At 45.1% G+C, this 22,092-nt stretch overlaps 1 protein-coding gene across 1 annotated transcript; it reads left to right on the top strand.

Moving 5' to 3' along the window:
• The first annotated feature begins 4,114 nt into the window (after positions 1 to 4,114).
• POGLUT1 (protein O-glucosyltransferase 1) lies at positions 4,115 to 22,060 on the top strand. The gene is made up of 11 exons (XM_005144479.3): positions 4,115 to 4,233; positions 4,661 to 4,751; positions 6,735 to 6,878; positions 7,320 to 7,455; positions 9,927 to 10,048; positions 13,598 to 13,657; positions 14,658 to 14,757; positions 15,545 to 15,603; positions 17,690 to 17,857; positions 18,829 to 18,885; positions 19,496 to 22,060. The coding sequence occupies exons 1-11, from the start codon at positions 4,161 to 4,163 to the stop codon at positions 19,650 to 19,652; spliced, it is 1,167 nt and encodes a 388-aa protein (XP_005144536.1). The 5' UTR covers positions 4,115 to 4,160; the 3' UTR covers positions 19,653 to 22,060.
• The last annotated feature ends 32 nt before the right edge of the window (positions 22,061 to 22,092 follow it).

The following is a 22,092-nucleotide window of genomic DNA, read 5'->3' as shown; positions in this document are numbered from 1 at the left end:
CTCCTCCACTTAACATCACTTGTATTTCTGACTATTGAGGGAGACAGAGATGTCTCGTGCTGCCTTCAGGCTCTAAATGGCTTTCTGTATCTTTATTTTCCTGCAGCACTTCAAGGATCAGTTTTCTTCATGCCTCAGAGAAGTGGTATCTAAATCGTTTTAAGCTGAAACAGGGACAGAATAAGCTGTGCAAATCATTTTCTAGTAGAACCTTAATTACATCCTGCAGTGTCTCATCCTCAGCAAACCACTAGCAATAAAATTCTGCATTTCATTTGAGCACCGACAGGCCTGGGGTTTTCTGTTTTGTTTTCCCCAATTGACATATACATAATCTAGCCTGGGACTTTGTTCCACAGCATTTTTGTCAAGGGCTCCAGAGAGTATGCCTGTAAATACTAAATCTTTCTCAGGTTCGCATTCAATTTGCCAGTTATACAACTGTAGCTAAAGAAAGAGACGTTCTGTTTGCAGGAAGGTGTTTGCCAGATCCCCACTGGCAGTGGCAAAAAGTGATTTATGATCAGCTTTAGTTAATATGGCCTCCCAAACAGATTTTTAAAGTCTTTAGAGCCATGGCCTAATGCCAAGGCCTTTTCTATAAGAATATATTCAATTTTAGCTTCTTTTTGTGCCCTGCAACTCAAATACAAAGGCAAATGGGTAAAATATTGAATACACTCTTCAATAATACAAAGGGCCTTTTACCTTCTGAATCTACCCAGTCCGCCCACGCTGAAGCATTACAAATCTGTCCCTTTTCTAGTTTGTTGTTTGTACAGGGGTGTTGACAACTGTTAATTCCTCCACTCATCCCTTTGTGTAAGAATCCTAAATTTTCTTAAGTTGTCCCAGAAAGGTGGATTTGTCTGCTCCCTTTTTTAGGAGCACAAATTAGAAGGATTAACTATACTCCTGACCCCATGTTTATATGTGCATTTACACATAGGGTTCACACTAAACAGGTGTCCCTCTTCCCTTCTGGGGCTGCTACTCTCTGCTGCTGTTATGAAAAAATCTTTATAACACTGTCATCCCTGTCATAAGCACAGGCATGCCCTGACATCTACAAAATCCTTAAGGGATGAAACCACTGCAGTTCTTGTGTCTCCTCTCAAGCACCAGATGCAGTTTGTTTGTGTTGCTCCCACAGCACGCACAAGTACTTAAACTTCAACCTCAGGCTCGAGCTACAGATGCCTTGCCCACTTTTTCTTGGCTCCTCCATTGTTTTCATTGCCTTCACGACCCCTCAGGCTGGGCTAAGGGCTGGGTTACTGACTTCCTTTGCTGGCAGACTTGGACAGGGTTTCATCAAGACCAAATTCTGGGATCTCCTGCACTTGTTTTGCACTTTCTTTGCCCAGTCCAACTCAGCAGCTCTGCAGGCCCTGCAGTCTTAGTCTGAGCCTCAGTTCATGACTCAAACCCTTGCTAGCTGTCATATGGTACTACACTTCTCACACAGTTCTCCAGTTGCTGTAACAGATTCATAATTAGCCTACTTGAATATTCAATGCCAAACACCCCCAAGCCATGCACTGCAGATGTGGCCAGATTTCCTGAATCCCAACAGCCACAGCACAACACCTCCATAGGGCTGTGTGTTACAGGACACAGGACAGAGCAAGAGGGAAAAGGAGCTCCACAAGGAGCTCACCAACAGGAAACAATCTTGATTCTCTAGAAGCCATGCAGCTTCTTCTTGGGAAGACTGGGCTCAGCCCCAGGAAGCCCTGGTAACATCAATCGCAGGTTATAAGAAGAGCCATACATCTACTATTTGGAAGCTTCATTTTTAATGTCTGGATATTTCCCCTTTTGCTGGCACTACCTTTTCCAGCTGCACATAAACCTCTAGTTGTCCATACTTCTGGAGAGCTTCATTGCAGGTAGGATGGCTATCCTTCATATGAAAAATTCACCATTGTTTGGTGAGATCAGAAAACCTAGGACCTCCATGTAGCACAAAGTGATGAATTAAAGAAGAAAATCCCCCACTGGCACCCCTGCACAAGCAATTAGAAAAGGCAGACCTCAGCTCTGAAGAGAAACTCAAGATGTAGGAAGCACATTTTCTTTAACTTAATCTTACAACCAAGCACCCTTACTTTCCCAAGCATCCTTTGTCTAACCTATGAATATGTAAAGCAAGGACACCAGACTTACAGCCAAGTGATTTTCCACTCCAGGCACATGGAACATGATGAAAGTAGATTTGTGGGTGTTTGTGTTTGACTTGGCAGAGAAAAAAAATGAGGGAGGGACTGTGTTTGAGGGAGGGTATCAAAGATCAGAGCCAGATGCTCCTGCACAGAGCTAGATGCTCCTGCACAGAGCTCTGGATTTGCAGGAAATTAAGAAGGTAGAGAAGGTGAGGCAAAGGCTGTGTTTGAAGTGAGAGTCAAGGGGTTCTGAAGCTTACAGCCATCCAGGGTGCTTGCAGGGAGCTATGGTGCATGCCAAAACCATACCACAGTGGCCTGGGGTGCTTTCATTATACAAAGCCTGGGAGAGCAGAGGCTGTAAATGTAGCTTCAAAAGGCGCTTCATCTTAAAGTCTTAGCTCTCAGGGCCTATTAAACATTTATGCTGACTACCACTCCTACTCTTTGCTTAAGAGAAAGAACCTGAAATAACCTTTGCTACAGACTGAACTACTACAGCTCTACTGGCTGTGTAGGAGACTAGCAGGGAGCTGTGAGAAACAACCAGAAATGGTGTTGGAGCATAGCAGCTGATATCTCTATTCAGTCAGATGGGAAAGAAGCAGGAAAATCTGGTCTGGAACCCGAAAGGGAAGACAGAAAACTGTGCTAGAAATATTGGTTGAATTAACTATGTTAGGGATGATATGTAGAGTAAGGTATAAGATACATTGTTCATATAAGACTACCGTCAGTTTTTGCTTTTACCTTACTTAAGGTTCACACTTTTTGGGAAGCCTCCAGACTGGCCTCAAAATTGGATCTGTTGCTACTGCAGCTGTGAGAGAGACTGTAAAGTAAAAGGAAGAAAGCAGACCCTATGCAGAAATCAATAGGAAGAGAGGGGCTCTAGGAGAACATGGAAAGAAGGGATTAATTCCCCTTATTTGTTTTAATGTTTTTTGGTTGTGCAGCGGAAGCTGAGAATGAGACAGTCGGAGTGCTCAGGGTTTTCCCCCGAGGAAGCTGTTACTATTAATAGCAGATAATACACAAAATATTCACAGTTTGTTCATACAATCACTCAATCACCCAGTTGGAGGGGGGCTGGAACTAGATGATGTTTGAGGTCCCTTCCAACGCAAATCATTCTGTGATTCCATGATTCTATGATCAAACTGAATCAGACATTGGAAACAGCGAGAGGTCGGGCCAGGACAAGGAGCACCATAGAGGCTGGACAAACTGCTTGATGAATGCAGGTGTCCAGGGAAATTCCCTCCCCCACAAAAAATCCCAAAGGGAGCAAGGGCTGTCAGGTGCATAAGATCCTGCATGAGGTGTGTGGGATTCGAGGATGATCATGGATTGGAGCACCTCCCATATGGAGACAGGCTGAGAAAGTTGGGGCTGTTCAGCCTGGAGAAGAGAAGGCTGCGTGGAGACCTCATAGCAGCCTTCCAGTATCTGAAGGGGGCCTACAGGGATGCCGGTGAGGGATTATTCATTAGGGACTGTAGTGATAGGACAGGGGGTAATGGGTTGAAACTTAAACAGTAGAGGTTTAGATTGGATCTAAGGAAGAAATTCTTCCCTGTGAGGGTGCTGAGGCACAGGGTGCCCAGAGAAGCTGTGGCTGTCCCATCCCTGGCAGTGTTCAAGGCCAGATTGGACGAGGCTTCGAGCAAGCTGGTCTAGTGGAAGGTGTCCCTGCCCATAGCAGGAGGTTGTAACGGGATGATCATAAGGTTCTTTCCAATCCAAACCAGTCTGTGGTTCTATGATTCTTGAGGCGCACAGAGGCGGACTCAGGGACGCTGCCAGATCCGCCGCGGGAACTATAGCTCCCATCAAGCACCACGGCACCACAGCCGCCGCCAGCACCGCCATCTTTGTGCGGGGCTGGCGGCGGCGGCGGCCACCATCTTTGGTCAGGGCATCACCACCCTCTGACCGGCCGCATCCCACCGGAGGTGGGTCGCGCATGCGCAGTACGGCGGAGGTGGTGGCAGCATGCGGCGGCGGGCGCTGGCGTTATGGGCGCTGCTGTGGTGGCTGGATCCCGCCATGGCGGGCGGTCCCGCAGGTGAGCGGGGCTCGAGGCTCCTCGCCTTGCCCGGGCGTGAGGGTGTTGCGGGCGATGGGGAACGGGATGCGGCTTCGCTGCAGGAGGGGCGGGTTGATGGTCCGGACGGAAGCGGCGACTCCTATGAGGGAGTCTCACCTCAGACAGCACCCCGCGGTGGCCACCTGGGGTGCAAAGGAAGCCGGGAAGAGGGGGCTGCTTAAGCCACTCCTCCGTCCCTGGACCCTTTCATTGGCAGGTCCTCTTTTCCCCTCCTTGCTTTAAGCATCCCCTCGTTGGGCTGCAGGGACTGGAACAGTGCTGGTGTGTTTTGGGAGACCCTGGTGCATCGCTATTGCCAGCTGGACCACTAATGTTGTTCAGCTCCTGCTAGTTGTTTTGGTAGTGTAAAGGATGAATTCCTATGACTTCTTCCTGTGTGTTTTAGATGCCAAATGGAAAACAATAACAGACCAAATTAAGAAAGCTGTGGAAGTCTATAAGCCATGTGTAAAGGAGAATTGCAGCTGCCACCAAAGGTGAGAGACTGATTTCCTTTTGCCTGCAGAGGCCTCTGGCCATGAGAGGAAATACTGTTGCCAGCACTGATGGTTGGGAATCGGGTAGAGAATGTTTGGGCATTAAGGTTGCAGCCATCATAGAATCAGCTAGGTTAGAAAAGACCTTTAAGATCATTGTCCTGGGTTCAGCTATGACTGGTATAGCTAAACCTAGGACAACCATTGAGTCCAGCTGTTATCCCAGGACTCCCAAGACACCGCTAAACCATGTCACTAAGGGTGAATGCTTCCAGGGATGATGAGTCCACCACTGCCCTGGACAGCCTGTACCTGATCACCCTGCTTCAGCACCTCAATGTCTCTTGTAGTGAGGGGCCCAGAACTGAACACAGATTTCAGAGTGCAGCCTCACCAGTGCAGGGTGGCAGTCACTGCCCTGGCCCTGCTGCCAGACTTGCAGATACAGGCCAGGATGCTGTTGGTTTTCTTGGCTGCCCTAGCCCAAGCTGCTCATGTTCAGCTCCATCAATCAGCATCTCCAGGTTCTTTTCCACTGAGCAGCTTTCCAGCCACTTGTCCCCATGCCTGGAGTGTTTCATGGTCATGGTGCTTGCAAGGAGATGATTATTAATGGCACTGCGTGAAACAGATTGACCTCCCTAGTTCCACTAGAAGATGTGTCTATCTGCAAACTGATCACACTCCTTGTTGTCCTCTGAGGTTGTACATACACATTGAACATGGGCTGTGTCAGCATTTCATACATGATCATGCGATAAACCATACACATAGCTGGTGGTATTTGGATCTTAACAATCCACTTCTGCCTTTTCACTCAGTGCAGTGTTGCTAGCAAGTCTTTCATGTGGGCTTTTAAAAGCTACCTTTCAGGTGTCACTTAGGCTACAATGACATTGATGGTTCATAAAACTGCAACTTTCTTCCTGCTCTCAAACTCATTACATCTGCATCCCTACCAGACTGCTTATCCTTTGGTCAGCCCATCTGCACAATGGCAATTCTTTATGTAGTTTTACTGGTTTCCACCTGATTACAAAATAGGAGAATCCTGGAGGTTGGAGGGAACATCTTGAGATTTTCAAGTCCATCCCTCTGCTCAAGCAGGGCTGCCAGGACTGTGGCCAGTCATGCTTGAATATCTCATAGAATAGGAACTCTCCAGGCAAACAGAGAGAAACAGTCTCTCTGGTCAACCTGTTCCAGTGTTTGAACACCCTTACAGTGGGATCACCCCAACAGCGCTAAATTAAACTAAGGCACTGAATCAGTGTCTACCAGAAAGTGGGGAGGGTGTCTCCATGGCTGTTACAATCTGGCAGTGTTTGTTAAATTCTCCAAGCAGTTTGATCTGAGGATCTTTAGATTAAGTTTATAGAAGCTGCATCCTCCTGTATTTTCTTCTATTCACTAGGCTTTTGTTTTCACACTGTGTTCCTGGAGCTCACTGGTGATGTGCGGATGTGCTACATAGGGCTGTCCTGGGCTGGCTTTCACTGCACCCAGCAGTACTGGGTTATTCTCTTCTCTGCAACTAGACTCTTCCATTCTCTTTTAATGTCTGAACAGCATGACATTGTGTAAGGAATTTGGTCTTGGCCCATTGTTCATGGAAGGCCAGAGCACAAACTTTGCAATTCAAAGGTTAAGTGAGCTGAAGACTTACCCATAACCTGCCAGGGTATGTAAGGTGCTTTCTGGGAGAGGAACTAGAGTTGTCCATGTTGATTTAGCCTCAGAGTCCTGTGCTAGGCTTTCTGTTTGGGCAAACAACACATAGTCAAAGAGTGAAGGTTTGACTTTTGACTCCTTGAGTAGCAGCTGTTCCAAGTGACTTAAATTCTCTGTTACGCCACATGTAGCAGCACTCCTGGAAGATACTGACAACTTGTTTTAGCTAGAAGTCTGTTCTGTATACTGCAATAATTTAATGCACAGTATCCTTCGTGTTGTACATAATAATGGCTGGTTGTTGTGTTTCAGTGTCTGGAAGCAGGACCTGGCTCCTTTTCAAGGTGGCATTTCCAAGGAAATAATGTCAGATGTGGTGAGCCGGAAGCTCGGGACACACTACCAGATCATTAAGAACAAATTGTACCGTGAGCAGGACTGCTTATTCCCTGCAAGGTAAGTGCTGTGCAGAAGATCTTGTCACCCTAGGTGGAACACAGCACTGCTTCCAATGCTGCCAAGTTGAAAGTCACTGAATACAATTGTATTTCAGAAGTTTGAATTCCTTATCAGAACAGAAACCTAGAAAATAATGTTTGAGGCTTAAATGTAGCAGGAGGTACCTGTCATTGTGGCACATCAGTGTACAAAGGGTTGGTTGATTGTGGGATCCCAGAGAAAGCTGCAGATCAGACCAGATTTATCAGAATGGGTTGTTTCATTGGTGTCTTTACTGAACTGGGGCTTAGAAGCTGCTAGAGGCAGTTCCCAGCCTGCATCATGGTATGGCTTAGGCTTGCCATCTCCTTTGCTCCTGTGCAGAGGGAAAGGCCTACAAGAGACTGCAAGATTCTGCCTTCTCCTTATAGTCCTTTCCCATATGGCATTTCTCTACAGATGCAGTGGAGTTGAGCACTTCCTTCTGCAGATCATCAACCGCCTCCCTGACATGGAAATGGTGATCAATGTGCGAGACTACCCCCAGGTCCCCACATGGATGAAACCCATTATCCCAGTCTTCTCCTTCAGTAAGGTGTGTACATCTTTAAAAGCCGGGCATTTCTGAGTCATGCATGTTCTCTTTTCTCTTGGAAACCCACTTTTGAAGATGGTTCCCACAGATTTTGTGTGTGTCAAAATTGCCTACTCTTTATGTTTGCTTTTGCTTCTAGTTTTCTGGCAGACAGGCTTGCAGATTTATCAACAGAATAGTTTTTACCTCATTAGGTTCTCTTCCAGGTCAAAAATTGTACCTCTGCCACAGTGGAATGATGCACAGCTGGATGGGATATGTGCCAGCATTGCTGTCATTTGCTACAGTGCCCCTGTTAAAATTGTAGCTGCAGTTTATCAGCATTGTTGAGACTTTTTTGGTCATCCAGTTCATCTCATTTAATATGAATATTTTAGTCCTCTCTTTTCTGGTACCATAGATAAATATTTCTGATTTTCTTCTCTGTAATATTCTTGTCTCCTGTGAGCCCTTTTCCCCTGGATACTGTTTTCTATCTGCAGACATGCACACATGCCCAGAGGTGCATACATTTGCTCCCTGCTTCGCTGTTCCCACACTTGAGAGCCCTCCCATATGTTTTCCCACCTCTCCCATTATTAAACCTGACTGTAGCATGGTGTCTTATCCTTTCCAACAAAATACTGTTACACCTCAAGCTTCAGCTAATCTTGCTACGCTTTAGTATATGCCCAGTGTGCCCAAATCCTGCACCCTCGCTACCTAGCCCTGATCATGATCCTGGTCACAGCTGAAGCCCAGCACAAAGTAAGATGCGAAAAGAGGCAGTAAACCATTTGGTCTTGCTAGTTCAGGCCCTATTCTGTTTCTGCTAACATGTAGTATCTTACTCTGAACCCAGGTCTTCAGCTCATGCAGTCTGAACCATAATATGATCTATACCTATTGCCTAATCCCCAGCTATCAAACTCTCTGGATTTTCAGAGCAGCATTGCAATAACTATCATTCAAATAACCATGTTTGCTGCCAAATGTAGTAGCAAGCCAGTGAGCTGTCTTGACCCTTGCATAGTCTTAACTCTAGCCAGCAGAACCCAAACTGATGCAGAGCAGGTTGCAGGAGCTCAATCTTTGCAGCTGTATTCATCATCCTGCCCTTGGGTGCCTTGCAGGACCTGGCAAGAAACTGACTTCTCCAGGCACTGTTTTCCAGTATCTGAACTGTAACCTCAGCCCTGTCCATAACTGAAACCCAGTGACCCAGGCAAAGCTCGCATTTAAGCACCCCTTGTGTGAAGGCTCCAGGATGCTGGTACAGGGTGCTTTCTAAGGCTAAAAGCATAAGAGATTAAAGGATTGTCCTACTTTGCACCTCAGAAGGCCAGCCCTGTGATGGTGGTGGAGCTGTCATGATTTCTTATCAATGCCTGTTTTATGCCAAGACTGAGAAGCAGCAGATCATACAAACACACACTCATTTCACTTGGAAGGGATCTCAAGAGGTCACCCTGACCCTCAAAGCAGGACCAGCTAGATCTGGGTGCTCTGGGCTACATCCTGCCCAGATCTGAGCATCCTGGATACAGGGTTTCCCCAGACAGTGTTTGACCTTCCTCAGAGCGAAAACATGTCCCAGTATCTAATTAGAATTTCCTTTCTTGTAATCAAAGCCTGTTGCCTCTCATTCTGTCTCTGCATTTCTGAAAGGAGTCTGATCCATCTTATCTGAATTCTCCCATTAGGAGACAGCATTTAGATTCCCCCAAGGCTCCTCTTGTGTGCATGAGCAAACCCATTCCTCAGCCCCTGTTTCTGTGTCATGTGCACCAACCTGCCGACTATGTTGGAGGCCTTGGAACCTCTCCAGTATCTCCAGGTGACAGGTAGATGGATAATTATATAGGAAGTTCATTATTAGTGCAAGGAAGCGACCTATAGTTTGGTTTCATGAAAGGGTTGAGTCTTAAGTGCTGGTCTCCCCTCTGGTTATATGGGGATTTAAGCATCCAAATAGGAGCAAGGAAATGAACTTCCTACATGAGTTGGGTATTTGTTACAGTGAATTAAGTGAGCTCTAGGAAGGCTGGAAGGAATGAAAGTGTGGGAAACCTAAATGTCAAAGTGTAAGTGCTTCTGTGTCTGAGGAAATAATAATGCTTCTTAACTTCTCTTTAGTAGAAAACATTTGTAGCTACACATAGGCACAAGTCTTCAGAAAAATGAATGGAGCTCAGGTCTTCTGCTATTTACTCATCAGCTATATCACAGACCTCTTTTGTTATTTTCTGTTGTGAAGGTCCCATGTTTTCATCCAGCCTTTCTAACATCACTGAAATATTTCATTACTGGGCTTTCTCCCGAAGAAACCCAGTAGTACCATGGTGACAGCAAAGCTCTCATGGCTGCTCATGGAATGGTAATGGGGAAAGCCAGTAGAACTCCCAGAAGTTATATTCATTACTGGTGGGCTCAGTGAGTGAACTGAAGTAGATATTATTCTTATTCTTACGTTACTCTTCTTTTTCTTAAAGACATCCGATTACAATGATATCATGTATCCTGCCTGGACATTTTGGGAAGGAGGACCAGCTGTTTGGCCAATTTACCCAACAGGTTTAGGGCGCTGGGACCTCATGAGAGAGGACCTTAGAAGGTAGGTTTTGGAAGTGATTATGTGTGTATGGAGGTTTAATGGAAGACAAACACACAGTAAAACCCATCAAGCACTGGGCAGTGCTGGGCCAGTGTTGAAATCTAAGACCATAGATCTGTTGGCCTGTGATCTGTCTGTTTGCTTCTCATTAACCGCGTACAGCCTAGATACTGTATAGGAATTCTCCTTGGAAACCTTGATGATGTAACTAGAAGTCATAATGAGTTTTTCTGTTTCCGACACTTGAGTAAGAAATACAGAGGACAAAATAATACCCATTCTTCATGCTGTCAGGGCCAGATTACTATCATTTTCACTGGGATAAGGATTGTCAATAACATAGCAGTTATCTTTTGCCTGCAGACATCTCCCCTGACATATGGAAATGTTTTTCTTTGTTTCCAACTACTTCTGTAGAAGCTGTGGTTTTTTCACTGCAGGGATGATCCGGGATGTTTGTGTAAGCTTCTGGAAGGGTAAAGGAAAACCTTCTTTAGATCTGGTTATACTTGAGTGTCATTGTGCAATAGAGAAACCTGGAATCATTCCCAAGAATCAAGAGTCACTACTAGGCTGAGAGTAAGACAGAAGATGTTTCTGACCATGAGTCTTTCTTTTGGCAGGATTTTTGACTGTTAGCAGCATAAGGGGCTGTTTCCCAGGCAGAGTGACAAAGTGTGCAACAGTGAGTGAACATAGATACATTACAAGAAAACCACCTTTATGTCAATCATAGAATCATAGAATAGTTAGGGTTGGAAAGGACCTTAAGATCATCTAGTTCCAACCCCTCTGCCATGGGCAGGGACACCTCACACTAAACCATATCACCCAAGGCTTCATCCAAACTGGCCTTTAACACCAACAGGGATGGAGCATTCACAACCTCCCTAGGCAACCCATTCCAGTACCTCACCACCCTAACAGTAAAGAATTTCTTCCTTATATCCAGTCTAAACCTCTGCTGTTTAAGTTTCAACCCGTTACCCCTTGTCCTATCACTACAGTCCCTAATGAATAGTCCCTCACCAGCATCCCTGTAGGCCACCTTCAGATACTGGAAGGCTGCTATGAGGTCTCCATGCAGCCTTCTCCAGGCTGAACAGCCCCAACTTTCTCAGCCTGTCTTCATATGGGAGGTGCTCCAGTCCCCTGATCGTCCCCGTGGCCTCCTCTGGACTTGTTCTAACAGTTCCATGTCCTTTTTATGTTGAGAACACCACACTGCACACAATACTCCAAGTGAGGTCTCACGAGAGCAGAATAGAGGGGCAGGATCATCTCCTTTGACCTGCTGGTCATGCTTCTTTTGATGCAGCCCAGAATACGGTTGGCTTCCTGGGCTGCGAGCGCACACTGAAGCTGGCTCATGTTCATTTTCTCATCGACCAACACCCCCAAAGTCCATCTCCACAGGGCTGCACTGAATTTCCTTTTTGCCCAACCTGTAGCTGTGCCTGGGATTGCTCTGACCCAGGTGTAGGACCTTGCACTTGTCATGGTTAAACTTCATGAGGTTGGCATCAGCTCACCTCACAAGTGAGTCAAGGTCCCTCTGGATGGCATTCCTTCCCTCCAGCGTATCAACCGACCCACACAGCTTTGTTGTCATCGGCAAACTTGCTGAGGGGGCACTCAATCCCATTGTCCATGTCAGTGACAAAGATGTTAAACAAGACTGGTCCCAACACCGATCCCTGAGGGACACCACTCGTTACTGGTCTCCAGCCGGACATTGAACTGTTGACCACAACTCTTTGAGTGCAACCATCCAGCCAGTTCTTTATCCACCGAGTGGTCCACCTATCAAATTTATGTCTCTCCAATTTAGAGACAAGGATGTCGTGTGCGACACTGTCGAACGCTTTGCACAAGTCCACGTAGATGACATCAACTGCTCCACCCCTGTCCATCACTTTTGTAGCCCCATCATAGAAGGCCACCAAATTGGTCGGGCAGGATTTCCCCCTAGTGAAGCCATGCTGGCTGTCACCAAGCACCTTGTTGTTTTTCATGTGCCCTAACATGCCTTCCAGGAGAATCTGCTCCCAGATTTTGCCAGGCACAGAGGTGAGACTGACTGGTCTGTAATTCCCTGGGTCATCCATTTTCCCCTTCTTGAAAATGGGGGTTATATTTCCCTTTTTCCAGTCATCAGGAACTTCACCTGACTGCCATGATTTTTCAAATATGATGGCCAGTGGCTTTGCAACTTCATTCACCAGCTCCTTCAGGACCCGTGGATGGATTTCATCAGGCCCCATGGACTTGTGTACATTCAGGTTCTTAAGATGGTCTCGAACCAGATCCTCTCGTACAGTGGGCCCAAGGTCTAGGTTTTCACAGTCCCTGTGTCTGCCTTCCAAGACTTGGGTGCTGCGGTCAGAGCCTTTGCCAGTGAAGACCGAGGCAAAGAAGCCATTCAGAACCTCAGCCTTCTCCAAGTCCTCTGTAGCCAGTTCTCCCAAAAGCTTCCAGAGGGGGCTTACATTTTCCCTAGTCTGTTTTTTAGCCACTTCATACTTTTACAATCCCTTCCTGTTATCTTTAACATCCCTTGCCAAGTTTAGCTCCAGTTGGGCCTTAGCTTTCCTAACTTGGTTCCTAACTTGGTCCCTAACTTCCCAGACAACATCCCTGTATTCATCCCAGGCCACCTGCCCTTGCTTCCACCTTTTATAAGCCTCTTTTTTTCCTGTGAATTTTTCTCATCAGCTCCTTATCATCTGACATCAGAATGCAATATTGAGTGTTTTTCTTCAAAATCTGAAGATCTATGGGGCTAATTGTAGCTGAAGCCTAATGTGATGTAATACAATGAAGGTCCAAAGCATTTACTTGTCTTTCCTTTCTCAGTGAGCCCCACTTGTGTCACTGGGTTATAAGTAGGTGCAAAGCTTGATCAGTTTGGGGATCGGGACCTACATGTCAAGCCAGGTGCAACAGAAAAGTACCACAGAGTTCCCCAGAGGGAGGCAGGTGTCGGCACTGACAGAAGGAAAACATGAACAGCTGTTTTGAAGGACTTGCTTAGATGTAAAATGAAAGTTATTTGGGAAGACAATGAACCCCTGTGTTTTAAATGCAAAGCATGAGGCAGGGTTGGTTGTTTGGTGGTTGTTCATTGTTTGGGTTTTCCAATTGGGAAATGAGTGAAATTGGGAAATGGTTAGAAACTTTCTAGTCATTTTGCACTATCCATATTAAGTGCAGTACAGAAAAAGAAAGCAACAGTACAAAATGTGGATCCAAATTTGAGGTAAATCTTAATGCCCTAAGTTTAAGGTTTGGTGAGGGGATTGCATGCAATTCACTCTTTTGGCTGAAAGGTGTACTAAAAAACCTGTATCGTGGTGCCTTAAACACAATATTCATAGGAAAACCTGTTCTGTTGGATCTGGCTGAGAGGTTTTTCTGCTCTGATGAAGAAAGTGACTTCCATTGAAAATCAAAGAATAATATAAAGAGAATATGCTGTGACAAGTGATGAGAGTGCTGTTTCCTGGTTATGTTAAATCATTCATTGCCATGTATAAACAATATTTTCAGATCTGCAGAAAAATGGCCATGGATGAAAAAAATCTCTAAAGGATATTTCCGAGGATCCAGGTGAGCACATTTTCCTGTAGCAGGAGATTCTACTGACACATGCTGTTACAGCCGTCTGTGTGCAGAAGTTTCTGTGTCTCAAAGACCTAAACAGGTGTAAACCAGAATATAGTTTATTTTTAAAGCAAGGAAAGTGAAACATTCTGTACAGCAGCATTTCACTGTTAATGATTCTCGATAAGAATTGCCATTTGCAGCCAGTTTATTATGAAAGTCTAATACTGGAAACAGAAGCTGTAATGAATTTGGTATGTTATTCCTTAATGAGTAGAACTGTCACACTAGGAAACAACTTGTTCTATGAAGGGAACTGCAGATGCGTGATCCACATTTAAAGATTTTGTGTTGATGTGCATGCTGCTTGCTATTATGAAGACTTTTATTTGCTATGCAAGTGCTTGACACTGAATCAAAAGTACTCTTGCTTTAAGTGGGGAGTAAGAGTGTAGATTATTTCTGCCCTTCCTCCAGTGACAGTTTGGAAACAATGTTAAACCCAGTCCTTTGTTTCTCACCCATGCCCAGTAGGGAAGGATCTGATAGATACCAGGTAGGCTCAGGAGGTGATGAGCAGCACATCTCAGGGGTGTCATAACCTTGTTTATCAGTGGCGTTTTAAATTGGTGTTGGCATTGAAGATGCTTAGTATCTCTTAACTCCCTTCCAAGTCACAGAAAGCTGAAGTATTTGGCACCTATCAGGGTAAAGCCTGAAAGAAACATCATATCTGCTGGTTTGGCCTGGGAATTGCTCAAATAATGCTATTAAATATTTAGTGAGTGAGATGAAAACACATGGCCTCAAATCACTTCAGGATACATAATTAATTCTCTTCTGCTAATATGCCCTTGGACAGAAGTACACTGTATGGTAGGATCTTAATGTTTTTTTGGCACATAGAGAGGTCAGCCACATAAAGAGGCAAGGTCTGGAGCCCTGTAGTTCGTTACCTATGTTGGATCATGTGGGTAGGCTGCTACTGATGGCATTTTTTTTGCAGAACGAGCCCTGAGAGAGATCCACTCATTTTGCTGTCCCGAGAAAACCCAGAACTCGTTGATGCTGAGTACACCAAAAACCAGGCTTGGAAATCTGAAAAGGTGTGTGGATGCTGTCTGTCTCATGAGTGTGAAGGCCAGAAAGGGTAGCAGTGCAAGATGGCTTTGATGGTTGAGAAGAATCTTCTGGAGTCTGTGGGTGATCCTTTAGTGTGGAGGAGGCTTGTAGTTCCCTTGATGGCCACACCTCTGAAGGATGAAAGGAAGGTGTCTCTAGGGCCTGTCAGGCCAAATGTTTGTCTTCCATCTAAGCTTTTTCTTCAAGGAAACTAGCACACATAAGAAAATTAATCAAAGCCACTGCCCTCCTCTTCCACTACAGAAGAACTGTTACAGAACTATTCAACTCTTCCCCTTCTGTCCCTGAGCTGCCTGTGTGGTGTTATCAGTCTTAAATCTTTTTCTGTAATCTCAGTTTCCTGGTCTTGTTGTTGATAACTTCCTGATAACTGCTGCTGCTAACCCTTTAGTTCCATACTTAGTTTACAGTCCAGCTCTCTCCAGTCTTGGCTTATCCACTTATACTTGGCTTCACTTAGTCCTTTGTCCCAGGCTGTTTTCCACTCCGTAGTTGCCAGCTAAACATTATCATTTAATGTGTTTGTGCTGGCATTTGCTTACAGGCACTGTGTAATTTACTGAGCTCTTTGTCTTGTTTGAAGGGCTGGGAATTCTTAATAGTACTTCTAAGAGCCCACGAGAGAAGGTTTTCTCAGAAGTAGGAATAGAGGGCTTTGAGATCTCAGCTTTGTTTCTAACTGAGAATGAAAACAAATATGGAATCACCACATAAAACTTACCAATCTTTTAAAATTCTCTCTATTTTAAGGATACATTAGGAAAGCCTGCTGCAAAGGAAATTCCCCTGGTTGATCACTGCAAATACAAGTAAGAGCTTTGATTAGTAAGTTGTTCAAGGACTGCAGGTTATGTCTTTCCTTGTATGGTGTAAGGTCTCATGTACTTTAAGTTCTAATTCCAGCAACCAGCTCCATGCACGTAAGGAAGCCTGTGAACAGACATAAGGCAGTTGAAAATTTGGGAGATTAACATGGCCTCTTTCAGCGTCAGCTTTCCCCTGTCAGGTCAGGAGAAATAAAGTGTTTTGGGGAAAGTAAAGGTTTTAGATCACTAATAATCCAGTAGATATTTTTTAATCCAAAAGGCTTTCTATCATTTTTTTCTTTACATTCCTGTACCAAGTGGTGTGTCCGGAATAATTTTTTTCAGTGCTACAATGATAGCATTGCTGTCTTCAAAAACATAGGGAACTAAGGAATCATGTCTTCATGTGCATACTGAGGCAAACACTGCCAGTGGACGTGTATAGTAAAAGAGAACCTGAAATACGATCGAGCAGATAATAGTATTGATTCATATTTTGTATGTTGTTTGAAAGAATGTGGGGTTTGATTTACAAAGGTTTTTAGTTTCTAACTGCTTTAGGGAGGGGGTTTTGGTATAATATTCTTGTGGGTTTCTGTGTAGAAATATAAGCTCAGTGTGTATGCACTCATATGTGTGATGTTTTGCTGCTTGTTTTGCTTTAAAACTACCTAGTTATGATTTTGCCAGATAGAATCTGCTGATAGAACTCAGTCATCATTTGGCTGGATCTGTGTTTTTGTGCAAATGTAATTGACTTGTCTCATTTCATATTCACTAGACTGTTGCCCAGATTTCTCCCTTCTGTTGTTATACATAGGTGTCCCACTTCTGCTGCCTCCTAGGACTTTCATACAGTGCAGGCTGAGGCATTCTCACACACTTTTGTCTGGTAGGGTCAGCATGAACTCCTTGCTGCTTCCTGCAGGGCAGGTGCTGCAGCAGGCTGTCTGAGAACAGTGCTCAGTGGCTTGGCTGAGGTCATGGATGGCGGGAGCTGTGTCTGGAACTGGACAAAGGTATTTCCTTGCTTCCAGACCACTGTTTGTGTCAAATCTCTATATGTATTTGTTGATTATCTCATGCTGGCCTAGAGCTCCCAGGTAATACGAAGAACCCAACATCAGTTCAGATTTACTCCTTGTCGCTTGCTGCTGAACTAAGTTTAGCTATAATTCCTATCTCACCCAAAATACATGTAATATAGAAACTCCATTTCACCCAAAATAGCTTCATTAAAAGAAGCACTGCCTTTCTCCAGCTCAAAATGTTTGACTTCAAAGATCAATTATATATGAACTGAGGGGTTTTACTTACAGGAAAAACAGCTTTCTATGTAATTGGAGAAAAACAGGTTTAAAAAAGAAAGCAAGTAAACAACCAACCATCCCTCTGAGATGCAGTTTGCTAAAAGAAATCCTCCCCACTCAAGCCCACTTTACTGATTTGGCAGAAAATACTGAAAACCAAATTGTGAAGTCTTTGTTATCTCCAAAGTCCATCTGTTGTGTGCTAGCTTCTTTAGCCTCCTAGAGTTGCATTCCCAAGTTAATATGAAATAATCAGATTCAGATTAAAGCAAAATCGAGAGAAAAAACAAAAACCAAACCCCCAGCTGAGATAGATATGGCAAAGCAGAGCAATGAACAGAAATGCTCACTGCAAGATGAGAGAATTGAGAAAAAGCTCCTTGTGGCGACAGTCTCTGAAGCTGTAGAGTCACAGGATCAGCGTCCACATTGAGATCTTCTATGCTTTGCTGGCAGTTGTCCATGAGGCTTCCTTTGGTTTGACACAGGCAGGTAGAGCCTCACACCTTGATTTTCTCCCTCAAGTTTGACAGGCAACAGAAGCTCACCTAGAACATCCTTATTTTCAGCTCACCTTTCCTGTGAGTAGCTTCAAATAAACTTTTTCCCTTTGTTTTAGTGATCTGTGTGCAACTCTGGTGTGTGAGCAAGATCCCCTCGCTCCCAGTGGCTGCCTGTGAGGAAAGGTTGGCTGCTGCTCACAGCCCAGCTTCTTAGTGAATTTCCTCACAAAGCATTATGTGTAACCAACAGCCTTCTCTTTGCTTCTCCTTTTAAAGGTATCTGTTCAATTTCCGGGGAGTGGCTGCCAGTTTCCGGTTGAAACACCTTTTCTTATGTGGTTCACTTGTCTTTCATGTTGGAGAAGAGTGGTTGGAATTCTTTTATCCGCAGCTGAAGCCTTGGGTCCACTACATCCCAGTCAGATCGGACCTCTCTGATGTCAGGTGTGAGACTCTAAGCATGCTCAGTGGAGCAGTGCATGCCACAGGAAAATGCTCCTGTGTTTGGGAAGGTGGTTTGGTTTGTATTGCTCTAGGAAGTGCCTCCAACCATAGGCATCTGAGAAAGGCTCTTGGAGCTTGTGTTCTTTTCTCTGTATTACTGCCACAAAAGAATCCTTTGCTCATATTACTTGGATAGTAATGGTTTTACTGGAGTATGTAGGTCAGTCACCCTGACTGAATCAGCAGGCACTAAGCACTTAATATGCAAGTGTGGCCTACAGAACAGATAGAGGGGAAGAGGAACTTAACTCTGGGACAGAAATGCTTCCAGATTCCACCATGTCATCCAGAACAGAAATGGAACAAATTTCTGTGCTCTGAAATGATGAGCACCAGTCCCTTGCTTGGCTGTAGATCCTTAATTATAGAATCAACTAGGTTGGAAAAAACCTTTTAAGATCATCAAGTCAGACTGTTAACCCGAGGTAACAGTGGTGACTGCCAAGGCCACCACTAACCCATGTCACTGAGAGACACATCTGTGCGGGGTGTAAGCACTTCCAGGGATGGTGACTCCAGCACTGCCCTGGGCAGCCTGTTCCAATGGCTGAGCACCCTTTGGGGAAGGAATTGTTCCTCATCTCCACCTAAACCTCCCCTGGTGCAGCTTGAAGCTGTTTCCTCTTGTCCCATCCCTTGTTCCTAGGGAGCAGAGACCAGCCCCCTCCTGTCTCCATCCTACTGTCAGGCAGTTGTAGAGAGTGATAAGGTCCCCCCTGAGCCTTCTCTTCTCCAGACTAAACCCCCCCAGTTCCTTCAAGTCATTCCTCATAAGACTTGTGCTCCAGTCCCTTCACGAGCTCCGGTGCCCTTCTATGGCCTTGCTGTCATCCTTCACAGTAGTTTAGTTAAGGGACAGCATTCTCCCCTGAGCAAGTTGTTTCACAGCTGTTTTGTTGGTCTTCATTTAGGGAGCTGTTGCAGTTTGTAAAGGAAAATGATGCCATAGCACAAGAAATTTCAGACAGGTAAGTTGTGTGTCCTGCCTCTCAGGCAGTCTTCTTCCAAACCATTTGCTTATACAGCATTTGAAGGGGTTACCTATCAAAGACAACCTGGTATTAAAAGGGTGCAGCATAATTGATCTACGATAACAGCAGAAGGGTAGGAGAAGGTGTAACAAGCAGGGGGAACCAGGGAACAAGATTATCTGCTTTAGTCCTTGGTTCAGATGTGACCCATGTCAGGAACCCCACTGAAAGCTCTCAGAGGTTGGGAGCTTTGATCTGGAAAGGAGGTGAGCTGGGAACCATGTCTGCATTGTATCATTGTGTGTGTAGGCTGGCAGTAACTGGCTTCTGAAGCAGCATGCTTCGGTGCTGCTCAGGCTGTATCTGATATGTGAAATCTGATATTTATTATCCCAGATAACAAATACCATCTTGAGGGTGACAAAAGCACTACAACTGTCAGAGCTGCAAGTGTGAGTGAAGATTGTGAAATTAAAATAGACGGGACAGAGCAGTGTATGTTGTTTCTCATTTAAAACAGAGAAGTGAAAGCTGATATACATATAAAACAAACCAAAGACTTGTAGGAACTGGGAACTGGTTCTGACTGTGCCTTGTGTATCTCTAGGGGACGCCAGTTCATCACTGAGCACTTGCAGATGGAGGATGTCTCTTGCTACTGGGAGCATCTGCTTTCTGAATATTCCCAAGCCTTGACTTACAAAGTGAAAAGGAAGAAGAGCTACAGTGAGATTGCTCCTGAACGGCTGAAAACAGAACTGTAGGGACTTTTCTGTTTCTTCTTTTTTTTCAGGCTTCTTCAACTCAGACTGATGTCTCTGGAAATCTGAAGATCAGTGTATCTTCTTTCTTGTTCACTCAGACTTCTTATTCTTTACTCTAGAACTGCAGAGAGGAGCAGTAGGCTGCTGAAATCACTCCCATACAGTGGGACCCAGTTGTACTGTTGCTGGAAGATTGTTTAGTACAGTGTTGGATGATGATAGCTATTGAATGGGGCGGTTATGGTCATGCCTGGAAGACGGTTGTTAGCATCTGGGACTTAGTTACTTACCTGCCTCAGAATGATCCTAAAGCCTATGCAGTCATGAGAAACCTTTCTGTGAATTTTACTGGACTTTTTACCAAGTTTTCTGTACTTGTGGGCAAGACAACAACTGTCAGTGGCAGTCAGGAGATACCTGCCCCTTTGGCAAACAGTCAATGTTTTCTCATCTGTGAGGGTATTAATACTCAAGGTATTAGGTGTTCTCTGACAAAAGCATGTACTGGGATTTGGGTTCACCTTTTTGTGTAGCTTAGAGCTTAATGTTTATATTAGGTTTTAGAGGTGGTTTAGAGGTTGATGGTGTGATTTAAACCCAGCTGGTAACTCAGAAGCATGCAGCTCTTTGCTCACTCTCCCCCTTCTTGCCCCACTCTGGGCACAATAAGGAGGAGAACTGAAATAATGTAAACCCCACGGGTTGAGATAAAAACAGTCCAGTAACTGAAGTAAAATATAAAACGCCTACTACTAATGATAAGGGAAATAACAAGGGGAGAGAATATAACACTAAAAAGAGATAGGAAAAACAATGAGCACAAGAGATGCACAATACAGTCGGTCACCACCCGTCCACCAATACCCAACCCTTCCCGAGCAGCGATTGGTCCCCTCTGGGTAACTCCGCCCAGTTTCTGTCCTGGGCATGATGTGCTGTGGTATGGAATACCCCTTTGGCTAGTTTGGGTCAGGTATCCTGGCTCTGCTTCCCCTGCTTCCTGTGCCTCTTGTCACTGTCAGAGCATGAGACTGAAAAGTCCTTGATCTGGTTAAGCGCTGTTTGGCAGCAACTAAGCCATCGGTGTGTTATCAGCATTGCTCTCAGACTAAAGCCAAAACAACAGCACTGAACAAGGAAGGAGAAAAATAACTTGCAGCTGAGCCCAGGACAGATGGCAAGGCTTTGACATGCCATTGAAGGGATGAGTGGTCCTTGGACAGTTAAACTACCTACCTCACAGGGGAGCAGACAGTGATGTTAACATTACACAGTGCTGAGCCTGAGTAGCACAGTCAGGTGACTGGCAACTGAGAGAAAGATGGTTTGTCCTCCCAACAGATGAGCTGGGTGCCCAAACAGCCATGCAGAACTGAGCCTCTTGTACAAGCTCCCACTGGTTGACTGGCCTTAAGGTCAGCATCCAAGGACCCTGAAGAACCCAGAGAAAGGATATGCAGAGGTGGATTCAGCTTTTATTTTTTCCAAGTGTTCACAGATTCTCTGCTCTGATCCCTTCTGCAGTCATTCTAGGGTTGCTTTTGGTTGGGTTTTTTTTGAGGCTGGTAGCAATTCTGCTCACTTCAGTGTTTGCTTTTCCTCCCCACAGCCTCCTTTTTTTCCTCTCCTTCAGTCTGTTTGAAGCAATGTCTCCAGTCACACAGTGGCAGCTACTCCTCACAACTCATTTTGAGTTCAGTCATAGATTGCTTGCATGTACTGTATTTATGCCCACTGCAGGCTGATCAGCCAGAGGGAGTGCAATATTTGAGATTCTCTGCAGCCCCTGAGTTGAAGGGCCTGAAGGAAGCAGCATCTTCTCTGGCATCCAGGCAGGTGCTCAGAAGAGCATGGGTGGCAGCAGCATGGGATTGCAGGAGGGCTGCTGCCTCCCAGGTGAGCATCCTTGATAAAGTGGCCTCAAGGCTCAAGCATGCTAGTGAAAGAGAGGGACTGCCACAGCTCACAGCTTCCTCTGCTGTCAGTTTGGATCTGGGGAGAAGAAAACACTACGAGGAACAGTAATGCCAAGCACACCTGCACAGGTATGTGCTCACACAGTGAGAGGCCTGGCAGCACTGCCAGGCCCCAGTGCAGGGGTTTAACTGCTCCAGTGCTGGTTCAACAGGGGTCAAGGTACTAGAATGGCCTGGTTTCTGGGGAAAAGAGCTGTGCAAGAGTGAAAAGGGCTTTCTGGGTTTGTATTTTTAGTCACTGGAGAGAGAATCACAGAATACCAGGTTGGAAGGGACATTGAGGATCATCTGGTCCAATCTTTCTAGGCAAACGGCATCACTTCCCTGGGGAGATTATTCCAGACAACATTCTGAAATGGTTATGTATGGTATTTTTAGTCCTTTTATAATTAAGTGCTTTTGGAATAAAACGAAGTTTTGTTGGACTCATCATTACTTTATCACAATTCCAATTAGGTTTCTGG

The sequence above is a fragment of the Melopsittacus undulatus genome, chromosome 2, assembly GCF_012275295.1.
Source record: "Melopsittacus undulatus isolate bMelUnd1 chromosome 2, bMelUnd1.mat.Z, whole genome shotgun sequence".
NCBI classification, from domain to species: domain Eukaryota; kingdom Metazoa; phylum Chordata; class Aves; order Psittaciformes; family Psittaculidae; genus Melopsittacus; species Melopsittacus undulatus.
Note: the sequence above shows the minus strand (reverse complement) of the source record. Positions and strands in the feature narration are given on the sequence as shown.